We start from the raw sequence: 25,023 nt of genomic DNA on the forward strand, positions 1-25,023 counted from the left end.
AGCCGAACAAGTGCCAGTGTTCTGAAGGCAGTGCGCATCAATAACCCCGTCTGAAAGGATGGGAAGCTTCCAAAGAAGGTAGTGTTTTCGGATGTGGAGCAGTTTTTGAGTGACTTTAATTGATAAGAGTGTTATATTGTGACGGTTTTATTGACTGTTTTGTATTTGCAGTATTTTCAAAGTGTTTGCGGTGGTTCTGCTCGTGGCCACCGCATGGGGGGAGACGGAGTTTGACTGTGACTACAATGAGTGCGATTTTGTATTGAACGAACAGAACCTGGCAGCGGACATACATTCCTACAAGTTCAATCTCACAGTAGAAGGCGGTACGATCGAGACAATCTTCGATGGATCACGACTTTCGATTATCCCACCGTCACTGTTCTCTGACTATGGCAACAGGATAGAAGTATTGACTATGTCCGAGGTGGATGTGCAGCGGGTCGATCCTGATACGTTTGGTGCCGCGACTGACCTTCGAACGCTGAAAATGCAGAAAAATCGTATCCCAAAGCTGTACGACTACATGTTCCGGAATGCCACCAAGCTGGTGCGCATCAACTTCGGGAGCAACCGGATCGATGTGGTAGAGGAATTCACGTTTGCTGGGTTAAACAAGTTGGTGCTACTGCGATTGTCGCGCAACAAAATTGGAGTGCTGCCACGGAAGTTGTTTGCTGGTTTGAGTGGGTTAGAAGATCTGCATCTGGATCACAATCGTATCACGGAGCTACCGGGACGTATTTTTGAAGACCTCGTACTACTCAAAGAGCTATACTTAGGCTTCAACTATTTCGAAAAGCTTACAAAAGATAGCTTTGTGGGAATGCCAAAACTGCGTAAGCTTGGATTGCAAAATAATCGGATCAGCTCAATCGATCCAGAAACGTTTAAACCGTTGATCACATTGGACTACCTTTATTTGCAGTCAAACCGGCTGACAAACCTAGCGCCAGAAACATTCGTGTCACAGGTGAAGCTGAGCTATTTGGATTTGAGCGCCAATTTTTTGAGAGAACTTTCGAAGGATCTGTTTCGAAAAACTATCGCATTGGAAACATTGAAGTTGAGCAATAATTCGCTTCGGGAGCTGCATAATGATCTGTTTGAAAGTGTAGTAAATCTAGGTGAGCTACACATAGAGCACAATCTGATACAATCGATAGAGGAGGCATTGTTTAGAAACCTTCAGAAGTTGGATACGCTGTTGCTGGAAAATAATCGCATAGAGCGCATTTTCCCTGGTACATTTGACCCTCTGAGAAAACTAGAGGTACTGGACCTTAATAACAACGGGTTTATGACGCTCGATGGAAGTCCGTTCCGTGCATTGCGAGTTTTGAAAAAACTATTCCTCAACGATAATCTTATCAGTGTACTAAGCGCCGAGGTTTTGAATGGTACTCGTATGCTTAAAGAAATCCATCTCGATAACAACCCAATTCAATCGATCGACGAGGACTTCCTGGTTGGAACTCATATTTCACTACTGTCGATGGACAAGTGTGGACTGAAGGCGTTACCGAAGCGTTTGTTTGCCAATCAACTGTTCCTGCGGACGCTTTCTCTTGAGGGTAACAAGCTGACCGAGCTTGATGTGGAAACGTTCGAGCCACTGTTTCGATTGGACGAGCTGGATCTGAGTGCGAATCGACTGTTGAACATTTCGAACGGGTTGGAATATCTTTCCAATCTGGATGTGGTGGATCTATCGAGAAATCGTATTCAAAATATTCCAGACAATGCGTTTACGCATATAAAGGAACTAGAGAAAATTAATCTGGAGAAAAACAGGCTGACGGAAATTCCAAGCGCGATCGTTAAGCTTCCGAAACTGAAAGCGTTGTCACTGGAGAAAAATAAGCTGAGTTCTATTGCTGTACCGGAGGCTATGGGGCTGCAAGAGCTATACATAGGATGGAATGAAATCAGTTCTCTCCAGCTGGAAAAGTTTCCGAACTTGGAAGAGCTATACGTCGAGGATAACAAACTGACCAGCCTCTCGGCAGATACTTTTGCCAACAACAGGAAACTGAAAACGATAGATTTATCAGAGAATCGGCTCACTGGGCCACTGGAAGGAGTTTTCACTCATCTTGGTTCGCTGGAAACACTTAGCTTAAATAGTAATCCATTGGGGAGTCTAACACCGAGCACGTTCGAAGGTTTGACAAAGTTGGACGATCTTACACTGAAGAACATCAGCCTTAGTGAGCTAAATGAGAAAACGTTTGCATCTCTTGTGAAGTTGAAGAAGTTGGAGCTGTCAGAGAATAGCCTTAATAGCGTCGTTGTTGAGGCATTCCGGAATAACGGGAAGCTTGAAAGTATCTACCTGAATGATAACAAGATCAGCATTGGTTCCTTGGATGCTTTCCTGGGATTTGATCGTTTGAAGTCAATTTCAATCTCATATGAAAATGTGATCTTACCAGATACGTTGTTGGAAAACAAAACAAAGCTTGAGGAGTTTTACGTGCAGGGAAGTACATTCAGCAGTCTACCGGTGAGCTTCTTCCGTTCTACGCTATCGCTCCAAAAGCTGTCCGTTTCGGATAACAAGCAGTTTGTGAAGGTTCCGAAGGATTTCTTCCAGTACATACCGTATTTGAAGGAGCTCGTTCTGGTGAACAACAGTCTATCTGTACTCGATCCGAGTGTTTTTGATCCTTTGGGGCTGCTGGTGGAACTAGACATTTCGGAAAACCCTTTGAAATCATTGCCTGAAGAACTGTTCGCAAAGACATACAGCTTGCAGAAATTGAGAATTTCTGACGCAAATCTATCTTCCATTCCAGTAGGAATCTTCAACAGCTTGTACGCTCTGAACACGCTGGATCTGAGCAACAATCAACTGAAGACGCTGTCGCAGGGTGTGTTCAATCGGCTTTACTCGTTGGAAACGATCTCGCTCGAGAACAACCAATTCGAACAGTTAGAACCGGCCGTGTTTGATGGGTTGGAGAAGCTGAAAGTCGTGATGCTTGCTTACAACAAGCTGAGCACATTGAATCCTCAACTTTTTGCTGGATTACCATTGGAAGCAATCGATCTTTCCAACAATAAGTTTACCACGTTTGATGAGAGTGCGATGGCTTTTGCGAAGTCGTTGCTTGTCCTGTCGCTGGAAAAAAATGCACTGATCTCGTTGAAGGTATCGTCCGTGTTGGAGAAGTTGTACGTTGACGACAACCAACTGTCCTCGATTGAGGTAAAGCTTGAGGAATCGGCACCATTCAGTACACTCACGACCATTTCAGCAACTGAAAACAATTTCACCAGCCTGGAAAGCTTTTACAATTTTAAGATGCTGTCTGAGCTTGATTTATCGTACAACCGGTTCGAAGTGTTGGAACTGGGTAAGCTGAGCAGCGAAATATATCCTCTCTACATACTGAACGTATCGAACAGTCACGTGCAACGCATCGAGATTGGTAGTATTGAGTCGCCTACGTCCTTGATTCATTTGGACATTTCAAACAACAACGTGACGGCCCTGAATGTGAGCTCGTTCGCAGTGTTCCCGAATCTGGAGAACTTTGTGTTCGGAGGCAACAAGTTCAATTCGTTCCCGGTGAATGAATTGATCGGGACGTTTCAACAGCTGCAATCGATCGGACTGGAAGGTACGACCTGGAAGTGTGACTTCTTGACCAGTTTGAAGCACTCAATAGAGGAGGTAGATGTGAGCTTCTGGTACAAATCAAGGGATACAGAAGAAACTGATGAGATTGAGGTTTGTTCTAAGGAGATCGATGGTATCTGCTGTGTGTAAGGAAATTAACGATCGTTTGAGACAATAAAGAAGAGTAAGCGAATTATTCTGGAACTGCAAAATGCTTTCTTGTTCGTTTCTATTTCAATTGATTAATTAATTATCCGTGCAAAAATATAATAAAGGACATTAATTACAGTTGTGATAGTTCTGTGAAAATGCTTTACTTCTCAAAACAGGAGTTGCTGCCGAAAACGTTCCATATTATTATTAGTATATTATTATTCATATTATAGTAGGTCGTTGATTGCAAATAGTTTTTACAGAGAGAACCTCCATTATCTCACTGCCTGATATTGGCTTACTTATATTAAAATATTCATTTAAGAAGGAATGTGTTGCGGATTGTTACACTTGAAGCGATTATAGTTGCCCAACAATCGTCGTGAGGTGATCGATGAGGAAGTTTTTGCTCAGTCGTTCAGGCTGAAGGAGCTAAATTTAAGCAACTGTTGAACCCGAACACGTTACCGACAAACGTTTCCAGTCCTCTGAACAGTTTAAGATGTTCTATAATTTTTGAAGAGAGAGAGAGAGAGAGAGAAATAGAGGAAGAGAAAGAGAGAGAAAAAGGGATAGATTTTATCAGAAATAAATTTTCTAATCTAGGTGAAACGTTGTTTCAAGAAAAACCCCAAACTTTAGCTGATAAACCACAATACACACAATAACATTATTACCACGCTGTTAGATGAGACCCTATAATGTGCAACATAAGCAAAGCAAAAGAAAAGCTGTTGCTAATCGTGCGCGAATAAATCACAACAAATACACACAAAGGTGATACGGTCACCGAGGCGATAGCACCAGGACTTACTATCCAGCTATGTGGTCTAGTAGCATGTCGTAAAGTCAAGAAGAAGCCCAAAACTGATACCGATTCAAGGTCATTGTGCAAAATGCTTGCGTATTTATTGCACTGGTGATGCTGGAAGAAGCTTCAGTTCCGTTTCGGCAGCGAGCTGAACAAGTGCCAGTGTTCTGAAGGCAGTGCGCATCAGAATCCCCGTCTGAAACGATGGGAAGCTTCCAAAGAAGGTAGTGTTTTCGGAGGTGGAGCAGTTCTTGAGTGACTTCAATTGATAAGAGTGTTATATTGTGACGGTTTCTTGTCTGTTTTTTATTTGCAGTATTTTAAAAGTGTTTGCCGTGGTTCTGCTCGTGGCCACCGCAAGGGGGGAGACGGAGTCTGCATGCTACTACAATAATTGCGAATTTGAGTTGAATGAGAAGTTCCTGGAGACGGATATACGCTCGTACAAGTTTATTTTCGAAGTAGAAAGCGGTACAATTGAGACAAACTTCGATGGATCGCGACTTTCGATTATCCCACCGTTACTGTTCTCTGGTGATGGCTACAGGATAGAAGTATTGACTATGTCCGAGGTGGATGTGCAGCGGTTGGATCCTGATACGTTTGGTAATGCAACACTACTTCGTACGTTGAAAATGCAGAAAAATCGTATCCCAAAGCTGTACGACTACATGTTCCGGAATGCCACCAAGCTAGAGAGCATAAACTTCGGTAGCAACCGCATCGATGTGGTAGAGGAATTCACGTTTGCTGGGTTAAACAAGTTGGAGCTGCTGCGATTGTCGCGCAATAAGATTGAAGTGTTGCCACGGAAGTTGTTTGCTGGGTTGGGCAGGCTGAAGGAATTGCATCTGGACCACAATCGTATCACGGAGCTACCGGGACGCCTGTTTGAAGATCTCCTACGGCTCAGAGAGTTGTACTTGGGGTTCAACTATTTCGAAAAGCTTACAAAAGATAGCTTTGTTGGAACGCGGAGACTACGAAAGCTTGGATTGCAAAATAATCGGATCAGCTCAATCGATCCAGAAACGTTTCAATCATTGGTCACGTTGGACTATCTTTATTTGCAGTCAAACCGGCTGACAAACCTAGCGTCGGAAACGTTCTTCTCACAGCTGGAGCTGAGCTATTTGGATTTGAGCGTGAACTATTTGAAAGAGCTTCCGAAGGACTTGTTCCGACACACTTTCGCACTGGACACATTGAAGTTGAGCAATAATTCGCTTCGGGAGCTGCACACCGATTTATTCGAGAGCGTGATTGACCTGATCATTCTTAAAATCGAACACAACGAGTTACGATCGATAGAGGAGGCGTTGTTTAGAAACCTTCAGAAGTTGAATTTACTGTTGCTGGAAAATAATCGCATAGAGCGCATTTTCCCTGGTACGTTTGACCCTCTGAGAAAGCTAGAGGTACTGGACCTTAATAACAACGCACTCACGTCGATCGAGGGAGGTCTGTTCCGTGCATTGCGAGATTTGAAAAAACTTTTCCTCAACGATAATCTTATCAGTGTCCTAAGCGCCGGGTGTTTGAATGGTGCCAAAACGCTAAAAGAAATCCATCTCGATAGCAACCCAATTCAATCGATCGACGAGGACTTCCTGGTTGGAACACATATTTCACTACTGTCGATGGACAAGTGTGGACTGAAGGGGTTACCGAAGCGATTGTTTGCCAATCAACTGTTCCTAACCAGACTTTCGCTGAAGGGTAACAAGCTGACCGAGCTTGAGTCGCAGACGTTCTGGCAACTAATGGGACTTAATGAGCTAGATGTGAGTGAGAATCGGGTATTGAATGTCTCGGATGTTTTGTCAAAACTTTCCTACCTGAGAGAGGTGGATTTATCAGGAAATCGGATCCGTAATATTCCAGACGATGAAAAATATGCAGAAAGGGACTTCTTGAAGAAACTTATTCTGGACAACAACAAGTTGGCCGAAATTCCAATCTGGATTGCTAAGCTGCCGAATCTGAAGTTATTGTCGTTGGAGAAAAATAAGTTGAGTTCTACTGTTATACCGGAGACTGCGGAGCTGCAAGAGCTATACTTAGGTGGAAATGAAATCAGTTCTCTTCAGTTAGAAAAGTTTCCAAACTTGGAAGAGCTTTACGTCGATGATAACAAACTAACCAGCCTCTCGGCAGATACTTTTGCTAACATGCAGCTGAAAACGTTGGACTTATCGGAGAATCGGCTCACTGGACCACTGGAAGGAGTTTTCACTCATCTTGGTTCGCTGGAAACACTTAGCTTAAATAGTAATCCATTGGGGAGTCTAACACCGAGTACATTTGAAGGTATATCAGAGTTGGACGATCTTTCGCTAAAGAATATTAGTCTTAGCCAAGTAAATAAGGGACTGTTTGAGTCTCTCTCGGAGTTGGAAAAGTTGGATCTATCGGAGAATAGCCTTAATAGCGTAGTTGTTGAGGCATTCCGGAATAACGAGAAGCTTCATAGTTTCTACCTGAATGACAACAAGATCAGCATTGGTTCCTTGGATGGTTTGGTGGGACTAGATCGATTGAAGCTAATTACGATTTCATCAGAAAATGTGATCCTACCAGATACGTTGTTGGAAAACAAAACAAAGCTTGAGGAGTTTTACGTGCAGGGAAGTACATTCAGCAGTCTACCGGTGAGCTTCTTCCGTTCTACGCTATCGCTCCAAAAGCTGTCCGTTTCGGATAACAAGCAGTTTGTGAAGGTTCCGAAGGATTTCTTCCAGTACATACCGTATTTGAAGGAGCTCGTTCTGGTGAACAACAGTCTATCTGCACTCGATCCGAGTGTTTTTGATCCTTTGGGACTGCTGGAGCTGTTAGACATTTCGGAAAACCCTTTGAAATCATTGCCTGAAGAACTGTTCGCAAAGACATACAGCTTGCAGAAATTGAGAATTGCTGACGCAAATCTATCTTCCATTCCAGTAGGAATCTTCAACAGCTTGTACGCTCTGAACACGCTGGATCTGAGCAACAATCAGCTGAAAACGCTGTCGCAGGGTGTGTTCAATCGGCTTTACTCGCTGGAAACGATCTCGCTCGAGAACAACCAATTCGAACAGTTAGAACCGGCCGTGTTTGATGGGTTGGAGAAGCTGAAAGTCGTGGTTCTCGCTTACAACAAGCTGAGCACATTGGATCCTCAACTTTTTGCTGGATTACCATTGGAAGTACTCGAACTGTCGAACAATAAGTTTACCACGTTTGATGAGAGCGCGATGGCGTTTGCGAAGTCGTTGCTTGTCCTGTGGATGGAAAAAAATGCACTGAGCTCGCTGAAGGTATCGTCCGTGTTGGAGAAGTTGTACGTTGACGACAACCAACTGTCCTCGATTGAGGTAAAGCTTGAGGAATCGGCACCATTCAGTACACTCACGACCATCTCAGCAACTGAAAACAATTTCACTAGCCTGGAAAGCTTTTACAATTTTAAGATGCTGTCCGAGCTTGATTTATCGTACAACCGATTCGAAGTGTTGGAACTGGGTAAGCTAAGCAGCGAAATATATCCTCTCTACATACTGAACGTATCGAACAGTCACGTGCAGCGCATCGAGATTGGTAGTATTGAGTCGCCTACGTCTTTGATTCATTTGGACATTTCAAACAACAACGTGACGGCCCTGAATGTGAGCTCGTTCGCAGTGTTCCCGAATCTGGAGAACTTTGTGTTCGGAGGCAACAAGTTCAATTCGTTCCCGGTGAATGAATTGATCGGGACGTTTCAACAGCTGCAATCGATCGGACTGGAAGGTACGACCTGGAAGTGTGACTTCTTGACCAGTTTGAAGCACTCAATAGAGGAGGTGGATGTGAACTTCTGGTACAAATCAAGGGATACAGAAGAAACTGAAAAGATTGAGGTTTGTTCTAAGGAGATCGATGGTATCTGCTGTGTGTAAGGAAATGAACGATCGTTTGAGACAATAAAGAAGAATAAGAGGATTATTCAGAATTACTATTTCTTATCGCAATTCGTTACTTAAACATCAATTATGAAAGAATTCATCCTCATAAATCTTGTTTGTGCGATAAGCATAGCAATAGTGTTAAAGTGTATGAGGTTAAACATTATTCCGTATTTTCGCAAACTGATTTCCATGGAATCGAATAGCATTTGGTCCATTATCACTCATCACTTCATTTGTTTGCCAAAAAAAAAGTACATCTTTTGTTTGTAATGCTTATCAGGGTGCAAAAAAAGATGGAGTCCTTATCAATTTAATTGCATTTATTGGCATACTCCACGCCTTATGAGTTTGTTCTGTGTTGCATAATAATACAACAAATGTTGATAAGCAGCACCAGCTGGACCGAATCTGTGATCTTTGACATTAGAGCAAAAATTGCAGGTCTTTTAGAGGTCATACGAAATCAAAGCAAATGTAGCTATCATCAACGAATTGGTGGAATGGCCCAATGACCCAGCGAAAATACTGAACATTTGGCGAAATATAACCGGCTGGAGGGAGCTTCTCTGCATTCAGTTGAGTCGCGCGTGTGCCAGCAGCTGGTTGGAATATCGCTGTGGTGAAGATGGGCTTCCGACGCTGGTTCGTTATAATAGGTAGTGGTTTTGTGATGGATTTTAACTCGAAAACTCTGTGGTTCTTGCGTTGGATCGTTTCAGTGTTTGGGGATCGCTGCTGTTGCTTGTGTTCCTGCATAAAGCGTACAGCCTCGAAGAAATTTCATTATCCTGTGAACCATTTAGGTGTGAATTCAGCGAGCTACACTTTGCTAGTCCCGATGATACGGCCGGTCTGTCCATAGCATACGACGACGGTTACTACCATCATGTGTCCTTCGAACGCTCAACCCTTCCCGTCATACCGGTGAGTGTGTTTGCGCAGAATAGCGGAGTGCAGACGCTCAACATCTCTAACTGCGATCTGTACGGTGTGCTGAGGAAAACGTTCCGCTACGCAGAGGACCTTAGATATCTGTACCTCGACAACAATCGGCTAACGGAAACGTATAGTGGAATGTTTTTGGGAGCAAAAAATTTGGAGGTGCTCCGGCTGTCCAAGAACCATATCAAAACGATTGGTCAGCACACGTTTGCCGGCTTACCGAAGCTGGTTGAGCTGGATCTGTCCGGAAACTTGATACGGTCGCTACAGAGTGAGATTTTTGCCACACTTGGTGAAACGAAACGGTTATCGTTGGCAGACAACTACCTGCATGAGCTGGCAGAGTCGACGTTCTTGGGCATGAGCTCGCTGCAGGTGTTGGATTTAAGTGGTAACGTGTTGCGCTTTTTGAATGCAACCACATTGGAGGGGTTGTTCGTGTTGGAGCGTCTCCTTCTGCACAACAATCGGCTTGAGACGATCGATGGTCAAGCGTTTGCTCAGATGCCCATCCTGAAGGTGCTGCGGTTAAGCAATAACAACCTGAAAACGTTACCGGCAAACGTCTTTAGTGCATTGGGTAGCTTAGAAAAGGTAGAATTGGATCGGAACTATATTTCTGACCTGGATGACACGTTGTTTGAAGAAAATACCAATCTGGATTATATAAGCCTGGAAAATAATACGATTAGCACTCTGCGTCCAGCACTGCTAGCGAATCTGTACAAGCTGGAGGGATTCTCGATCGGGTATAACCAATTGCGCGAGCTGGACGTGCAACTGTTTGAGAACAGTTCATCATTGCAGCGGGTATGGTTGGTGGGAAACTTTTTAACGCAGATTTTTCCCGGCACGTTCGACAGTTTGAATAATTTGGAGGAGCTATACCTGTCTTTCAACTTGCTCGCCACGTTCGAGGGAGGATTGCTGAAGAACTGCAGTGAACTGAAGGAACTCTATTTGTATGAGAATCGGATTAAGCATCTAAAGGCAGGTGCACTCGAAGGTGCATCAAAGCTGCGGAAGCTGGGTTTGGGTAGAAACGACATTACAACTATCGACGAAAACTTCCTCGACGATGTGCCACAGCTAGAATACCTTTGGCTCACGGACAACTTTATCAAAAGCATTCCAGCGGGTTTGTTTAGTAAGCAAAGCGACCTGGCGTATCTCATGCTATCGAACAACCAGATAAAGGAAATCAACCCCGGTACGTTTAATTCCAGTGAGAGTTTGTTGGAGCTGCACCTGAATAGCAATCAGATCCAGCGCATCGAGAAAGGTGTATTGAATTTAACAAGTTTGGAGTATCTTGATCTTGCGGACAATTTTATTGAAACATTGAACGAGAGCAGCTTGGAAGGGGTGCCCAATCTAACTACCTTGTTACTGGAATCGAACATTCTTGAGGACGTCCCAGCCGCTATCACTCAAACCACAAAGCTGTCCTACCTTACGCTGCAGAACAATCGCATCTGGAAGCTTAAGGATGGGAGATTTAGCAAGTTGACCAATCTGTCCACACTTAACCTGGAAGGCAATAATATAGAAGAGCTGGAACCGAACTGTTTCCATGGGTTGGAATCGCTTACAAGCCTGTTCATGACTGATATAAACTTTACGGGAGTGAATAGCGTACAATTCGGTGCGTTAAAGAGGCTGGAAACTCTGTCCCTAGATAGAACTCGTATGGATGGAGTAGATTTTGGATTTTTAGCAGGTTTGACAAACCTTATCACTCTTTCGTTAAGAAATACTAACATCACTTACAATGGCAGCTATAACCAGTCGTTCCCAAGCTTGCGCACAATAACTGTAACCGGAGCCAAACACACGACGATCGATGAAAATTTCTTTGCAGGATCTCCAAATTTGAAAGCTGTGGACATCCAGGACACACCGCTGGACGCGATCAATGTAAACGCTTTCCGAAGGTTAAAGAATCTTACCGAACTGTACATGGGTCCCTACAAAGGAGAGTTGAAGGACATTATCGCGAATAACGTTGAGCTGAACAATTTGTACCTGAAGCAAATGAACTTTACCACTCTTTCCGATCATTTCTTCTGGGCAAACCGGAAACTAACCACACTTTCGATCGATGAAAATCCAAATCTGACGGCACTGAAACCGGCCTGGTTTAAGCATCTGCCCTATCTAGACTACCTGGATGTGACCAGCAACAACATTTCCGAAATTTCAGCGGATGTGTTCGAAAGTACGCCCGTGATGCATCAGCTGTTCCTGATGGGCAATCCGCTCCGTTCGCTCGATGTGAACCTGTTCCAGAATTTGTATACTTTGACTTTTCTCGATCTGGAAAATACTACCCTTGCGGATCTTCCGGTCGGCATATTTGATGGTCTGTACAAGCTGGAAGAGTTGTTCCTGAATAACAATCAACTTTCGGATTTGAAGAGTGGCACCTTCCGTCAGCTCTACTCGCTACGCATGCTGACACTTTCCAACAATTCGATCGAACAGCTCGATCCGTACCTGTTTGCGGATATGCCGAGACTGAAGGAGATCTACCTATCGCACAACAAGCTAACCACACTGGATGATCGTCTGTTTGATGCACAGTTAGGCCTGCTGGCGTTATACCTGTCCAACAATCGGTTTGTTTCGTTCGATTTACATGCGATGAGCTTCGCACGCACCCTATACTACCTTAGTCTGGATGGCAATCAGCTGCAGTCGTTGAAGATCGCTCCGAATCTGGAGAGCCTAACCGTGAATGATAACCACCTGTCATCGTTGCAGCTACCCGACTCGAACTATTATCGCATGACAATGCTTTCGATACAGAACAATAGCTTTACCACGCTGGAATCAACGTACAGTTTCGATAGATTGGAGCAGTTGAACGTAACTTTGAACAAATTACCAATTCTCGATATAGGGCTGATAGGAGAGAAGTTCCCAAGGTTGAACCTGCTAAATGCATCGTTGGCAGGCATTGAGTTGTTGGGAAGTACGGTGAAAGCTTACAAGAATAAGGCACTAAAACATCTAGACCTATCGTACAACACCCTAGCCGATGGCGAGCTACGGAAGATAGATCAGTTTCCAAAGCTGGAGAACTTTGAATTCGCCGGAAATCGTATCGTGAATTAGTCACCCTTTTTTTTGGACCACGCTATCAGAACTATGGTTTATCGATGTAAACGATGATGAAAATTAATACATTTCGATTTTTTGTCTCATAATTGCCAGCTTTTGTTATGTTTTTAAGAACTAAAGTGTCAAAATACCTGACGAGTAAGTATCACGGACTAGATGTAATTTTATTTCTCATAAAGCATGTGGCGTGATGTCCGTTAGGTAATTTTCCGCACTTACTGTCCTAGGCTGGCCCTGGACATGGTGTGTGAAATTCTCATCGTTTTCTTTCGTCCACACATGTTTCGCTACCGATGTGGAAGCACAGAACATTTCATCTTCACCCAAGAGACACCCCAAAACCGCTTCGGTTATGCTTAATTATCGACAGGTCATTATTATTGCCGCCCGATCGGTCTCGTACGGTCGAAAGAATCGATCATCGCTCGATGCGTTCGGGAAGCTGATTGGTATTATTGAATGGAGGGAAGAAATTCGACTCACACACAAAAAAAACTTCCCTAATTCTTCCCATCCGAAAGAATGGAAGAAAACCAAGAAGAAAGCATCTCAAAACTCTTCTCGCTCTTGCTAATCGTGCCAGTGGTTAGTCGCTGCCCCAAAACATTCGTCCATTCGTGTGGTCCACCCGTTTTATGAATGAAACCAACGGAACGGATTTCACTTCCAGTAGCCAAGCAAAAGGGGAGTATGTGAACCAACCTCACCAACAGCCCTTCCACAGCGTCACACCCTCACACCGTGTGGAGTCCGTAAAAAATCCGAACAAAACCTGACGAAACAATTGATTTTACGGTATGGTGCTGGGTTTGGGTGGAATTTTTGGCCAGATTCATTGTGCACCCCTGCCGGGTAAGGTATGGTCGAGTCTGTGCTGGTATTGAACGCTCGGCAGGTGTCCCGGAAGCTTTGGCCACCACCGGGCTGGACCAAGGTGGGACTGGGATGGAATCCGAAAATAGACTTTTCGCGCTAGGGCAAGAAAAATGGCTGAAATTTTAGACTTGAGAAATTCGATAATAATTCATCTATTTATTATACGATTATGGACGGATAATTATGAGCTGTGAGCTACCCACACGGAACGTGTGTGATTTGGCAGCTTCTAGCTCTAGCAGGTAACGTTTGCCGAATGAAAGATCTTATTTCTTGTGTTGGACTTTTGATTTGGTTCTAACGAAGAACTTTAATGTATTTTTTTTCACATATCACACCTCATGTTTCTGCAAAGTTTTGATACTTATGTATATTCGTTGCTCCTAGACGACGGCAACGATAGGGAGAATCCTTGACTTTCTCGCTGTGTTTTTACAGAAGGCATTCCTATACGTGTTGATGCTGGATAGCAAAGCTCAACAAATAATATCACATATTAGCTTACAGCTACAAGATTATGCAAATGAACATTACCAAACATCATCTTACTTGGATAAACACTTACCCAAGTACCCTTCCGCACATTTCATTCAATAAAAAGCTTCATCCCAGCTCGGGGAACGATTCAGACTCGGTCTAGACCAGACCAGATGCAGTCAAAACGTTGGCCGGTCTTTAGCCTCCCTCCTTCACATTCAAATCGTCCATCACGCGAAAGACATTCGAGCTCCAGACGCGCTTTTCGGCTGAGCGGATGTACGCGCAGTGAAGCGCAAGCCACACTGCCCTCATCGATCGGGTCAGTTGAAAAGGGGTCTCTGTGCTGTGGATCGTGTTGCTTTTTTTTTCTTCATCCTTCTCAGCTCGGTTATAATGCTCCATTTCGGGGGAGGAGGCCGACCCGGCCCGGTGTGTCCGAGCGACCGCTTTCATGGGAGGAGGGTGCCCCACCCCGGGACGGGAAGACGTTACGTAGTCATTATACCTTCCGGGTTCATTCATGGTTTTTCGCTGCGTCGAGCTGAGGCTCCAAATGTTCCTCAGTATCTGATCGATCTGTGTGTATGTGTGTGTGTGAGCGCGCCGGGGTCTAACACCCAGTTCAATCTATTCCCCCCCCCCCCCTGGATGTGCGGGATGAGGAAGATCATCATCATGATGCCACGAACTGATTCCGTGAGTAAATGTAGCATCAAGGTTACGGCTGCGGCTTGTAGGGAAATGGGAAATAAACGGAGGAAATGTATATGCGGGGCGCGGGCAAGGCGGTTTACTTTGTGGTTTAAAGTGCGTCATCCGGGACTCTAGTTGCCCTTCAACTGAAAGGAACATTGCACGACACTGGGGCTAGCCGGAATGGTTCTGCAGGATCCAGATTTAATGTATTCGCAGAGATTCGCAATGACGAAACCACGCTCACAAACGTTCATTGCTTTTGGAGATTCAGGTAAGAAGGATTGTTTGGTGCCTTTGGCAGTCGAAGCCGTCTATGTATTAATGAAAGCTCTTCAAATTTCAATTGAAAAGGACATATACCATACAGTACTGGAGAGAAGTATACTAACACTTGTCTTTTTTTTCTACTAGATTATGAAAAAAATTAAAAAAATAAAAATATTGTATCATTTTGCAAACACTTTTAAAAATTTTGTTGTCCTAGCAAAATTCCACCAGATAAAATAATTATACAAACACCTTTGTTAATTATTTTTCATGACCAATTTAGTGGTTTTTAAAATTGTTTAACAAAATTTATATGCAAAGAAAATTTTGTTTTAAAGTTAATAAATCTTTGGATTCATTTTTATAACGTCTTTTGCCCGCTGCCATGCAGTTGTTTCAGTGGAACTATTTTTTAATGTCTATTTTTAACATGTTTACTATCAAACGGTTATTAATAAATAAATCAATGCTTTCATCACACGTATTCACTCTCTTAAAATAAGACAATCAATTCAAAAGTCGTGTTTTGTTATTCTCTACTGCTTTCATTAACATCATTTTTCGTTATCTCTTCTAGTCTTGCTTTCATTATGAAAATAATAAAATAGATAAATTGTAGTATCCAAAAGATAAATAATATGAAAGATGAATCTTATATTTTTAAATCTTTATTCTAAAAACAAATTAAAATAAATAAAATATTAAGTCAATACAGCATTGTCGCATAGTAATTAATTATAAATAAATGAATTAATAACATTGAAACAGGGACAACATACTTGCAATCATTCATTCATTCAAAAGCAATTGTTTATGGTTCGTCGCAAGCGAATGAAGCAAAATGGGTCAACCTTCAAGTAATTGTTGTAATCTGTAACAATGTAAAAAAGCGGGACAGGATGTACAATCCCTTAGTGGCATGTCTATACGAAAATAGCTACATTCGGTAGACACTGTAATGAGAATTCCTGTATGGTTTAAAGCTTCACTCATGTGATTAACTCTTTTTGCTGCATTTTTTCTTGCAGCAACCATATTATGCGGAGTTGGAAAAATAATTTTGAGGAATGTAAAGGTTGAGAAAAGATTTAAGGCATGAGTGTGACATTTCTGCGGCAGAAACAAAGATCGTTCACAATTCTAAATGGTAATTAAAATTGGCTAAATGTACTGTGAAGCATTTGTAAAAGATTTTAATGCATAAGAATGGGCTGTAGCAAAGGATGATCCTTCGATAAAAAATATAATAAAATTAAAACAACCCTAATTGTTTTTAAAGGTTCATAGGGAAGCAACCACAGTAAAGAGACACGAACTTTTTTAACACATACAATTAAGCTATCAGCTCTTTGTTGCATGAAATAAAGATTAATGCTACTATTTGCTTCTCAAATTATCGACCATAAAGCTCGAGTTAAAGCACCACTAAAGCGTCTTTCATTAAACCTCATCGATGGGTTAACATCTAAATCAAACAATACACACTACCGTGACGTATTAATAAGAAATCTACACGCACAACAATACAAAAAAAAACAGGATCATCGCCGTCAATCGCTCATTATGAAGACGACGACGTTCAATGAATGCTTGGGCACGTGTGCTTCCGGCAGCAGCGGAACAAGTTTAATCCCAATCGTGCACTATAAACCATAAACCAGTGAAACTCGGATCTCGTACTAAAGGGGCAATGGGAATAATCGTACTCGTATAGCACTCGATTGTTGTTGCTGCTTTTTTTTCTCTTCTTCTGGTATTTGCGTAAATGCTGTTTGTTATTGCACCTTGAAGCATAAAACTACCCCGTTTTTTTATAGAAGAAAAACGACTTGACTTGTGCAAAAAAGAGATACAGCGAGAGAGAGAGAGAGAGAGAGAGAGAGAGAGAGAAAGAACAAAACAGAAGCGAGAGAAAGAAAGACTCTAAAGGGATTTTCTTTTTCACCCTGCACCCCGGTGCAAAGTTGAAGCACGTTTGATGTGCTTTGTGCAGGAGAACAGGTTTTTCCTCGCAAGCAACAACCCTGCTGGAGGTGCCTTCCAATCAACCACAACCCTTCGTTGGATGTTTTTTCTCGCTCCCGCTCACTTGACGACTCTTTGCTGTAAGCGAGAGAATAGAAATGAATGCTTTTGTTTCCTTGGTGGTGTTAGTACACCGAGCTTCCAGCGACCAGTGGCTTCACAAACACCACTGGAAGCAATTTTCAAGCCGTACCCTCTTGCTGCTCTTGTCTAAGTGTGCGTTTGCGTCGGTACAAAATGGCCGTAAGCTTTGTAGTCATCTCGCTCACCCCATCGCCGTCCAAGGGGGTAGTTTCCGTTTGCCGTTGTATGTGTGTTTCACGCATAGGGCGGAGCAATGGACGAAACGCAACCCTTACCTTTGCAACCAACGATGCGCTTGTCGGGAAGTTGCTTTGTCACTTGCTCGCGGTTGTTCGCGCCGTCGTCGTCGTTGCTGCGTCCGTTCGTCGCTTGTGTGAATTTTCTCACCCGCTTGTACGGGGTAAATTGTTGTTGTGTGTGAGGTGCGCCGAGATTTTTTCGACAGCGCTCACTATTGTACGTAATCCGGTTCGGTGGTGTCGCGGGCAGCAGTGTGAGCAGTTTGAAAAATTTAATTATACATTAATTATAATTTTGCCTTAAAGCGCCACGTGTGATTTGTGCACTGTTTCGGTTTATTGTTTTACCAAAGCTCTTCACAAGAGATCCCCGAGTGGTACCCGTCCGGATGATCGGCGATTCATCGCATTAACCGGCGGTTTCGAGTGGTGCAACTGGTGTGAAATTCCTCGTGAAGCGAATAAGAAGTGGCCGTGCTTGAACGTAGAACGAGAACCAAAATTTTGGGTCGCGAATTTAATGTATGACCGATTGAAAGGGTAGAATGAAAAAAAATACAACGTTAAGATAAACAGCAGCGGGCAGGTGATCGTACCAGTGGTTTACTGAGTGTTTACAACCTGATCGAGATTCAGCTCGAAGTGAATTAAGTTGGTGTGCTCGAGAACAACATAAACCCCTTGCCGACGCAAGATCACTCAGAGGAAAAGTGAAAAAGAAATAAATTTGAAGTTCGACTGAGTGATCTCTGTGTTGCGGTCACAAGAAAATAGATCCTTTAGGAACCACGATCCTTAGAAGTGGCTGTGCAAGTGTGAGAAGAAAGATTGCGGTGTTTGTGTCCTGAAACGAAGGAAAAAAAAAAAACGAAACAAAAGTAAAGAAGAGATCCTTGAGAGAAGATCGCTTCATCAACCAGATCTACCGATCCTAGAGTCAAGAGAAACGTGTGCCGGAGGAAAATCAAACCCAAGTGTGATCTGATGCTGAGTAGAAGCAGTGTGTGTTTCGCACCGTCAAGTGAGTCGTCCGTCGGTATCAGGTGTGGAGAAGCTGTCGGTGAAAGAGTGAATTGCTGTTGAGACACGTGTGTGTCCTTAGAAAGTGTGTGCGAATTTCGCAAAGAATTAAGATTTAATTTTGTGCGTGCTTGTGTGTGTTCATATGTGATAGTGTCTGTGTGGGTGCGTAAATCTGTGTGCCGGCTATTGGTGAGCCGTTCTGTGATAAAAAGAAAGGAAAGAAAATCAGCCTGCTGTGGCCAAACCTGCTCTAGCCGTCCCTAACAAAAGTGACTCCCCGGGTGGGCGTTTGGGAGTTGCGGGAAACACAAGGCAATCAAATTTGGAAAGAAAAAAGCGTGCGTGTTTGTGTCCGCGTGTGAGACTAGCGCCGATAGCGACGTTCCTTTACGGTGGTGGTGTGGTAGTGCGAGGCGTCGCTTCCGATCGACCGGTCGCGGCACGATAGCGAGTGCGATAGGTGACCACGCTTACAACAACGGCCTTACAATTCATTTCGATAAAGTGGCCTCGATCGGCGCCAACACGCTCAACTTTACGGACCTGGGGAGCCCTTACGAGGGCCCCCCGAGCACACCCCAGTCCGGCATGGATGCGCCGGATGCGCCGCACACGCCGAAGTACATCGACGGCGGTGCGACGGCAACCGCGCCCGGCAAATCGGCGTTCGTCGAGCTGCAGCAGCATGGGTTAGTGTTGTTTTTAGTGTGCTTTTTTTCAAATGGAGTGATAGTTGCATAGAAGTATTGGCCAGATAAATTGACGGCCTGGCCGTATTACTCTGAAGTCTATCAAAAATAAAGAGAAATTATTTTAACTCTTGTGCGGGCGCCGTGCGCCAACAATTCTTGTGACCGAATGGCCGAGGCGATAGCTAGTCTTCATACGACTGGCCAGAGGATTGGATCCCATCTGCGATGTTCCACCGTAGTGAAGACTGACTGTCCTGACTGACATTAGATGGCCTGCATGATCCTCGGCTCGCTAACCCAAAATGTAGAATTTATGTCTTGGTAGATTGCGTATCTGTTTGTGCCTCTCTGATGTAATGGATTCTGACGAGTGCCCTTCCACAAATCGAGAACTTAACTTAGACAAGCGTTTACACACAATGTCAATCAATTTCTTATGCTGGTGTGCATAAAACCTCCAAAGAGTGCTGACCCAAGAGTGCCTTTTGCAGCTTTGTTTTGTGGACAGAAGACGGAAAAACGCTTCTAATTCCCAAAAAAATTTAATTTTATTTGAGCAAATGTTAGCTTGTGCAATTTTGTATGATTGTTTGTGGCATTTAAAATACGAATTGTCTTGCTACTTCACCATTATAGTCGTGGCGATAGTGGCGTCGGTCTACACACGGCAGGACCCGAGTATCAAATCGTTTCGTTACCGTCTCTGCCCCGTACGCTATAACAAATATCCAGCTACGGTAAAAACGAAGTCAAGCAGGCAAGACATGGACATAGAACCGGGACGTTTCGCGATTGTTGAGATTAAGAAGAAAGACAAGAAGTTATGTTTAAACTAGCTTCAAAATATTCCCATCTGATATCTTCTTTGCACACATTTTGGTGCCAAACATTGCAGTGATAATTGAAATTGTGTTACTTAAAGGTTTTGTGTTTTACTAATCATTTTGACTGAGTGTTCAGTAGCTTAGGCACCGATCTAGAGAGTGCTTGACACACACGCGCATTTTCAGTGATGAAACATGGTGTAAAAATAGAATCGAAACCACATTTTGAGCCCATAATTTCGATTTCGCTGATTACAAAAATAACTTCCATCCATCCATGCGCACTCGGTACGGACCGTCCTTGCCGAACTGTATCATTGGGACACACGCACAAAATCGATACCGAATTGCTCCATTAGACCGTTTAATTGTGCCGGTGGTGCTTCCGTAGAAGCAATTAGCACCCAATCGATGAGGCACCTTATCATCATCATCATCATCATCATTAGCTACGGTGAGAGTATGAAGCGTGCCATCAACAATCGATGAGACGCGATACATTTACATTTAAAGATCCTAGAACGGAATAGTTTTGCGGAGAGGAGGATGGAAAATGTTAATCCAAACTGACAGTGATAAATGCGATTGAATTCTTTGGTGCAATCGCGCGAGCTATGCAAGATAAGCAACCAGACATTAGTGATAAAAAAAAAATTGAGTGAGTGAAAAATAGAGCAAAAAATGGGAAAAGGTGACAGACATCAAACTCTAGCCAAACGGGTGAGGCAGAAATATTTTTCTGCAAAACTATGCACCACGGACAGGCTTGCCCAGGCAGAGTGGTGCATCGCTATTTTGTGCAGCGATAATTAGCACCGGCTAATGATAATGATTAATGACACACGGGTATGGTGGGCACGCGCCTGACATCGGGAGGTCTATTGAATTCGTAAAATGACGCACCGGTCACAGTAGTAATGTGTAAACCCGGATCGAAACAAAAAAGCTCTTTCTACTGTCAGTATGCGAGCATAACTGTAGTGAACATCTGTGGGGCTTTTTGTTAAGTGTGACCTTTTTTGGACGTTTTATTATAGCAAGCTAAACAGAGAAAAGCGGTTCGTAGTAGCACATCGCATAGTGAATCGCGGTAGAGTGAATTTCCAGCAAACGGGGTGCAACTAAACGATCGCATCGATTGATTCTATACGATCGCGTAAAACGGTACTCGGTCGGAGCTTCCAGATCTGCCCGATTTGGATGTATCGGTTGGCGTATTTTTTTGTGTAACTACTAGGCTTTTTAGTTTTACGACCCATTCCCATCATTCCCGCCCTTACGGCTAGGTTTTTTATGGCCACCAGTTTGTGAGCATCCCTGCCGCCTGTGGTAACCGGTGCTGGCTGGCGGTTCCAACAGTAGGCAAACCGCTGAAAGCGCTAGCGCACATAAATCGACGGAAACGTCTACATCGTAAAAAAAAAAATACAGAAGAATCGTATAATATGTGGAGCACAATATGCGTACCACAGCGAGAAGGAGGTGGTTTGTTTGTTTAACTCTGTTTGCACGAGAGCTGGCGAACGAAGAAAATGTACTTTGAAGCAATTGTTTACGTTATGTTTTTTTATGATTAACTTATACACCGGCCGGATCGGGGACCGGTGTGGTAATGTAGTTTGTCAAGTTTTATGGCACATACACGCGTGCCCGCAAGGCTCAATGGAAGAAGCCCAATACTTTATGGGGGCCACAGCTGTAGCTCTAGCGTGTGCTGCTAATTTGTCCTTCCCAACGGGTCCGCTCTGGAAATAGTTTGCCGTGGTTGGAATAGAGAATTGATTTACGTAGCTTCAATCAAAAGGCCGATGTGCATTGGCTTGATAGATTTTTACAACAGTGTAATTTTTCGGTTTACGGCTTACCCATTTCCGCTAATTACCGTGTGTGTGTGTCGCAAGTGGATGAGCTGTGATTTATTTATTTACAGTCAAATCAGTTAAAGTCGTTCCAGAGAGTTATAGTGTGGCTGTATTTCAGGTGAATAAGGGTTAGGGTTAATTCTTTGTTTTTTTTACGATACCACCTGTCTCGAAAGGGTGCTTGGGTGGTTTTGAGGTTCCAATTGAAACCAACGTGTAGACTAAATGGAGTGTTATGTAGTGAGTTTCTTTCCAAACAATTTTTATTGCAACGAATGCTCATTGACTCCTTTATCGTTATCGCTTTATTTCCAATAATTGAGCTTCTATTTTATACATGTCACACTATTTAAGGTACGAGGCTGACAGGGACAAGTCACACCTTTGACTTCAAATTTGCAAGTAATACGCAATTAAAATGTTATTATTTGAAATAAGTTTCATTTGATGTTTAGCATGCTATAATTAGTAAATTATCGCTAATTTAAGGTTTATAGAAATAACCTTAAAATGATCACCTGAATGGGGTTTTCTAATGTTTTTGTTTTTCGAAATCAGTAAATGGATTCATTTATGCATAGAATTTCTTACACAACTTTTATACTTGCCGAGATCATATGGCAAATGCTGTTTTAAATTGGTTTAAAATCTTTTTATTTCCTATAATGAAGGCTCAATTTTATATTTGTCACACTAAACTTGGGAGAAGGCTGCCATGGATAAGCGGAGCCTTTGATTTTTACTTTACCAGTGATATGTAACTGTTATATAAATTTGTATTTATCGTGCTATAAATAGTCATTTATCGACAACAAAAGCTCTAGGAAATAACCTTAAAATTATCACGTGGATTGGTTTCTCAAATGGATTGTTACTACAAATCTATGAAATGGATGCATTACTGGAACATAAGCCAACCTTAAGCTGGTTATTAGTTTGAATTTGCGAAAATTAGCGCACTATAAAATGCTACTTTTAATTCTGAGGTAACGCTGTGATGAGCAAATTATGAAATGAAGAGTTAACCATTATTAATATTTATTTATTTATTTTTAATGCATTTTTATGAGAATTAAATCTCTTAAAAAATCACGAAGCATTTACTTTAAATAATACATTAAATAAAGCAAATAAAAACAAAACACTTCCACACAATTGTTTAAAACATGAAACCGTTTTTAATGCAATGCCCTTGCTCCTTTCAATCTTTGAACGGAAGAAGCCTTCCCAGCGTTGGAGTGACCGAGCGTCTCTAATGGGTCGATCGAAATTAAAGGTTTTTCGCTACCGAAATTGAATTATACGTAAATTGTTTAATTCATTCAGCGTACTGCGTACTGGAAGCACCTAGCTTCTCGGACCTAAATATTGCGGTACGTAGCAGCTGGCCACTGGCTGGTATTTACGCTTCTTCTTATTTTCACCCCCGAAAAAAAAAATCCCCCACAAAGATACACATTTTCTACCCCTACTATGGCTAACGCTTTTCCGGCCTGTTTTTTCTGTTTTTATTGCTCTCCTCTTTTCTTCTGTTTCATTTTCTTTACCACCCTAAAACCAAACCATGAGGTTTACTGTATTGCCGGCACCCCCAACGCTGCCTGCGCGAAACAGACGGGTTTTGTTTGAGCGTTGTACGGGACCGTTCCGTTGATGGACGCCATGCTGGAAAAGCAGTGAGCTGCGCGGATTTTTCCATCCAATCCAAATCGTTGCTACGCAATGGCCCCCGGGGGCGCTTGGCTTTTCTCACCCATTTCCCGGCGTCTTCCATTTTTCGGTGGCGCCATCCGGCCACTCGCATACGCGTAAGGGGTTTTCCACCCATCCGCACCTTTACAATGAACTGCACACATTACACACGTGCATAAAACATTACATCGCGCGTGTTTGTTTGTTTTTCAGCGCGCTCAGATGGTGGTTGTTTTAAGAAATTAGGTTTATTTGAGATTTTGGGCCAAATCGTCGATTGGTTTTGAACGTTTTTCACGGACCACGCCCGTGTACTGCGCAGAGCAGCATTTGTTTAAGGGTGTTTGAAATCGATGGTCTTATAATTTTGACATGGAAGATAAAACACATTTTTAAAAACAATCAAACGGCGGGGCGGATAAGCAATTTTCCAAACATACAAGCTTTAGCTTCGAAGCGTTTTTTGGTGGGCAAATTAAACTTACTTAAGCAATGCAGCAACACTTATCTAACATTAGCGGTTCGCTTTCGTCTTCTCGTTACAGGTACGGTGGCATCCGGAGCGGTTATCAGCATTTCAGTGCACAGGGTGGCCAGGATTCGGGCTTTCCGAGTCCACGCGGTGCCCTCGGCTATCCGTTTCCCCCGATGCACCAGAACTCGTACTCTGGGTATCATTTAGGCAGTTACGCACCACCCTGCGCTAGTCCACCAAAAGATGGTAAGTTTTCCATTCAAAATGTACCGCAAAATGGAGCTGAAGTTCGCGAAGGATACGATACGATGAAGGATACGAAGGATCGACTCGGTGGATGATGTGTAGGAGCATCTACAAGTGCTTACAAAAATAGCTTCAAAGTGAACTTTTTCATGTCGAAGTTTTTTTTTGTGATGAAGTCAGTTAAGCAGCAAAGTGCAATCGAGTTTTTTCTCACATCAAGATCACACACGACTTGACTGCAATGCTTCGAATGCATTAGCTTGTGTAAATTTCGAGCTGCTGCAGCAAGAAGTTTTGTGTTCCTTTTTATGAGTTTCATATTTTTTTACAAAAAGTTTTGTCCATTAGAAGCACAAAACGACAGATGAAAATGGATCTTAACCCTCGGTTATTTATTGTGCCACATTAATTAATAAGTCATTGGCGTTGAGCAGCCAGATGGTGGTCAACTGTAAAACGGACTGAAAAGACAAAACAAAGCGAAATCCCATTTGCACAAATTACACACAAACACAAAAAATGTGGGCAAAAAATCCAAAACATTCATCTAACGAAACAAACACCGACGGTTTCAAGCAGAAGAGACAAAAACGGTGGCATTTTTAATGTAGTTGTTTGATCTGTTTGAGACAGCAGCAAATTGAGTGAAAAAAGAATTGAGCGTAAAATTGCTTTTTAAAGTCATTCAATCGTATTTTATTAAGGTTTTTGAGCAGTACACTTTGCTTGTTAGTATAAAATAAATTAACTGTCCCTTTTTATGTAGCAACAAAAAGCAAGACCAAAGACTACATATCGTTTTACCAAAGTAAACCTTCGGCACACGTATCCAATATGGCTTGCTTTCGCGAAAAGCACAAACTAATGGCGCTATCGCTTTTGCAGCAATTCAAACACACATACATACGCTCAACATCAATCGAGCTCGTGCCAAAAACCTGGTCCATTCCCTACCAAGC

The 25,023-nt window shown here is 42.9% G+C and overlaps 4 protein-coding genes across 7 annotated transcripts in view; 3 read left to right on the plus strand and 1 right to left on the minus strand.

Moving 5' to 3' along the window:
- The window catches only part of LOC126562508 (G protein alpha o subunit), a 287,823-nt gene that overhangs the window by 146,144 nt on the left and 116,656 nt on the right, over nucleotides 1-25,023 (minus strand). The gene's annotated exons all lie outside the window — the stretch shown is intronic.
- Nucleotides 59-3,775, plus strand: LOC126560977 (protein artichoke-like). Its single transcript, XM_050216927.1, has 2 exons — nucleotides 59-78; nucleotides 172-3,775. Exons 1-2 carry the CDS (start codon nucleotides 59-61, stop codon nucleotides 3,773-3,775), a joined length of 3,624 nt encoding a protein of 1,207 aa, XP_050072884.1.
- Nucleotides 4,794-12,577, plus strand: LOC126560978 (uncharacterized). The gene is made up of 3 exons (XM_050216928.1): nucleotides 4,794-4,813; nucleotides 4,906-8,430; nucleotides 9,238-12,577. Exons 1-3 carry the CDS (start codon nucleotides 4,794-4,796, stop codon nucleotides 12,575-12,577), a joined length of 6,885 nt encoding a protein of 2,294 aa, XP_050072885.1.
- LOC126562685 (homeotic protein distal-less) overlaps nucleotides 18,674-25,023 on the plus strand; it is a 47,008-nt gene continuing 40,658 nt past the window's right edge. For all 3 annotated transcript variants that reach the window (XM_050219250.1, XM_050219248.1, XM_050219249.1), the window contains exons 1-2: nucleotides 18,674-18,962; nucleotides 23,889-24,064. In XM_050219250.1, coding sequence (XP_050075207.1) covers nucleotides 18,862-18,962; nucleotides 23,889-24,064 — 277 coding nt within the window. In that variant the 5' untranslated portion in view covers nucleotides 18,674-18,861. The remainder of the gene's footprint in view (nucleotides 18,963-23,888; nucleotides 24,065-25,023) is intronic.

Source organism: Anopheles maculipalpis, chromosome 3RL, assembly GCF_943734695.1.
Source record: "Anopheles maculipalpis chromosome 3RL, idAnoMacuDA_375_x, whole genome shotgun sequence".
NCBI classification, from domain to species: Eukaryota; Metazoa; Arthropoda; class Insecta; order Diptera; family Culicidae; genus Anopheles; species Anopheles maculipalpis.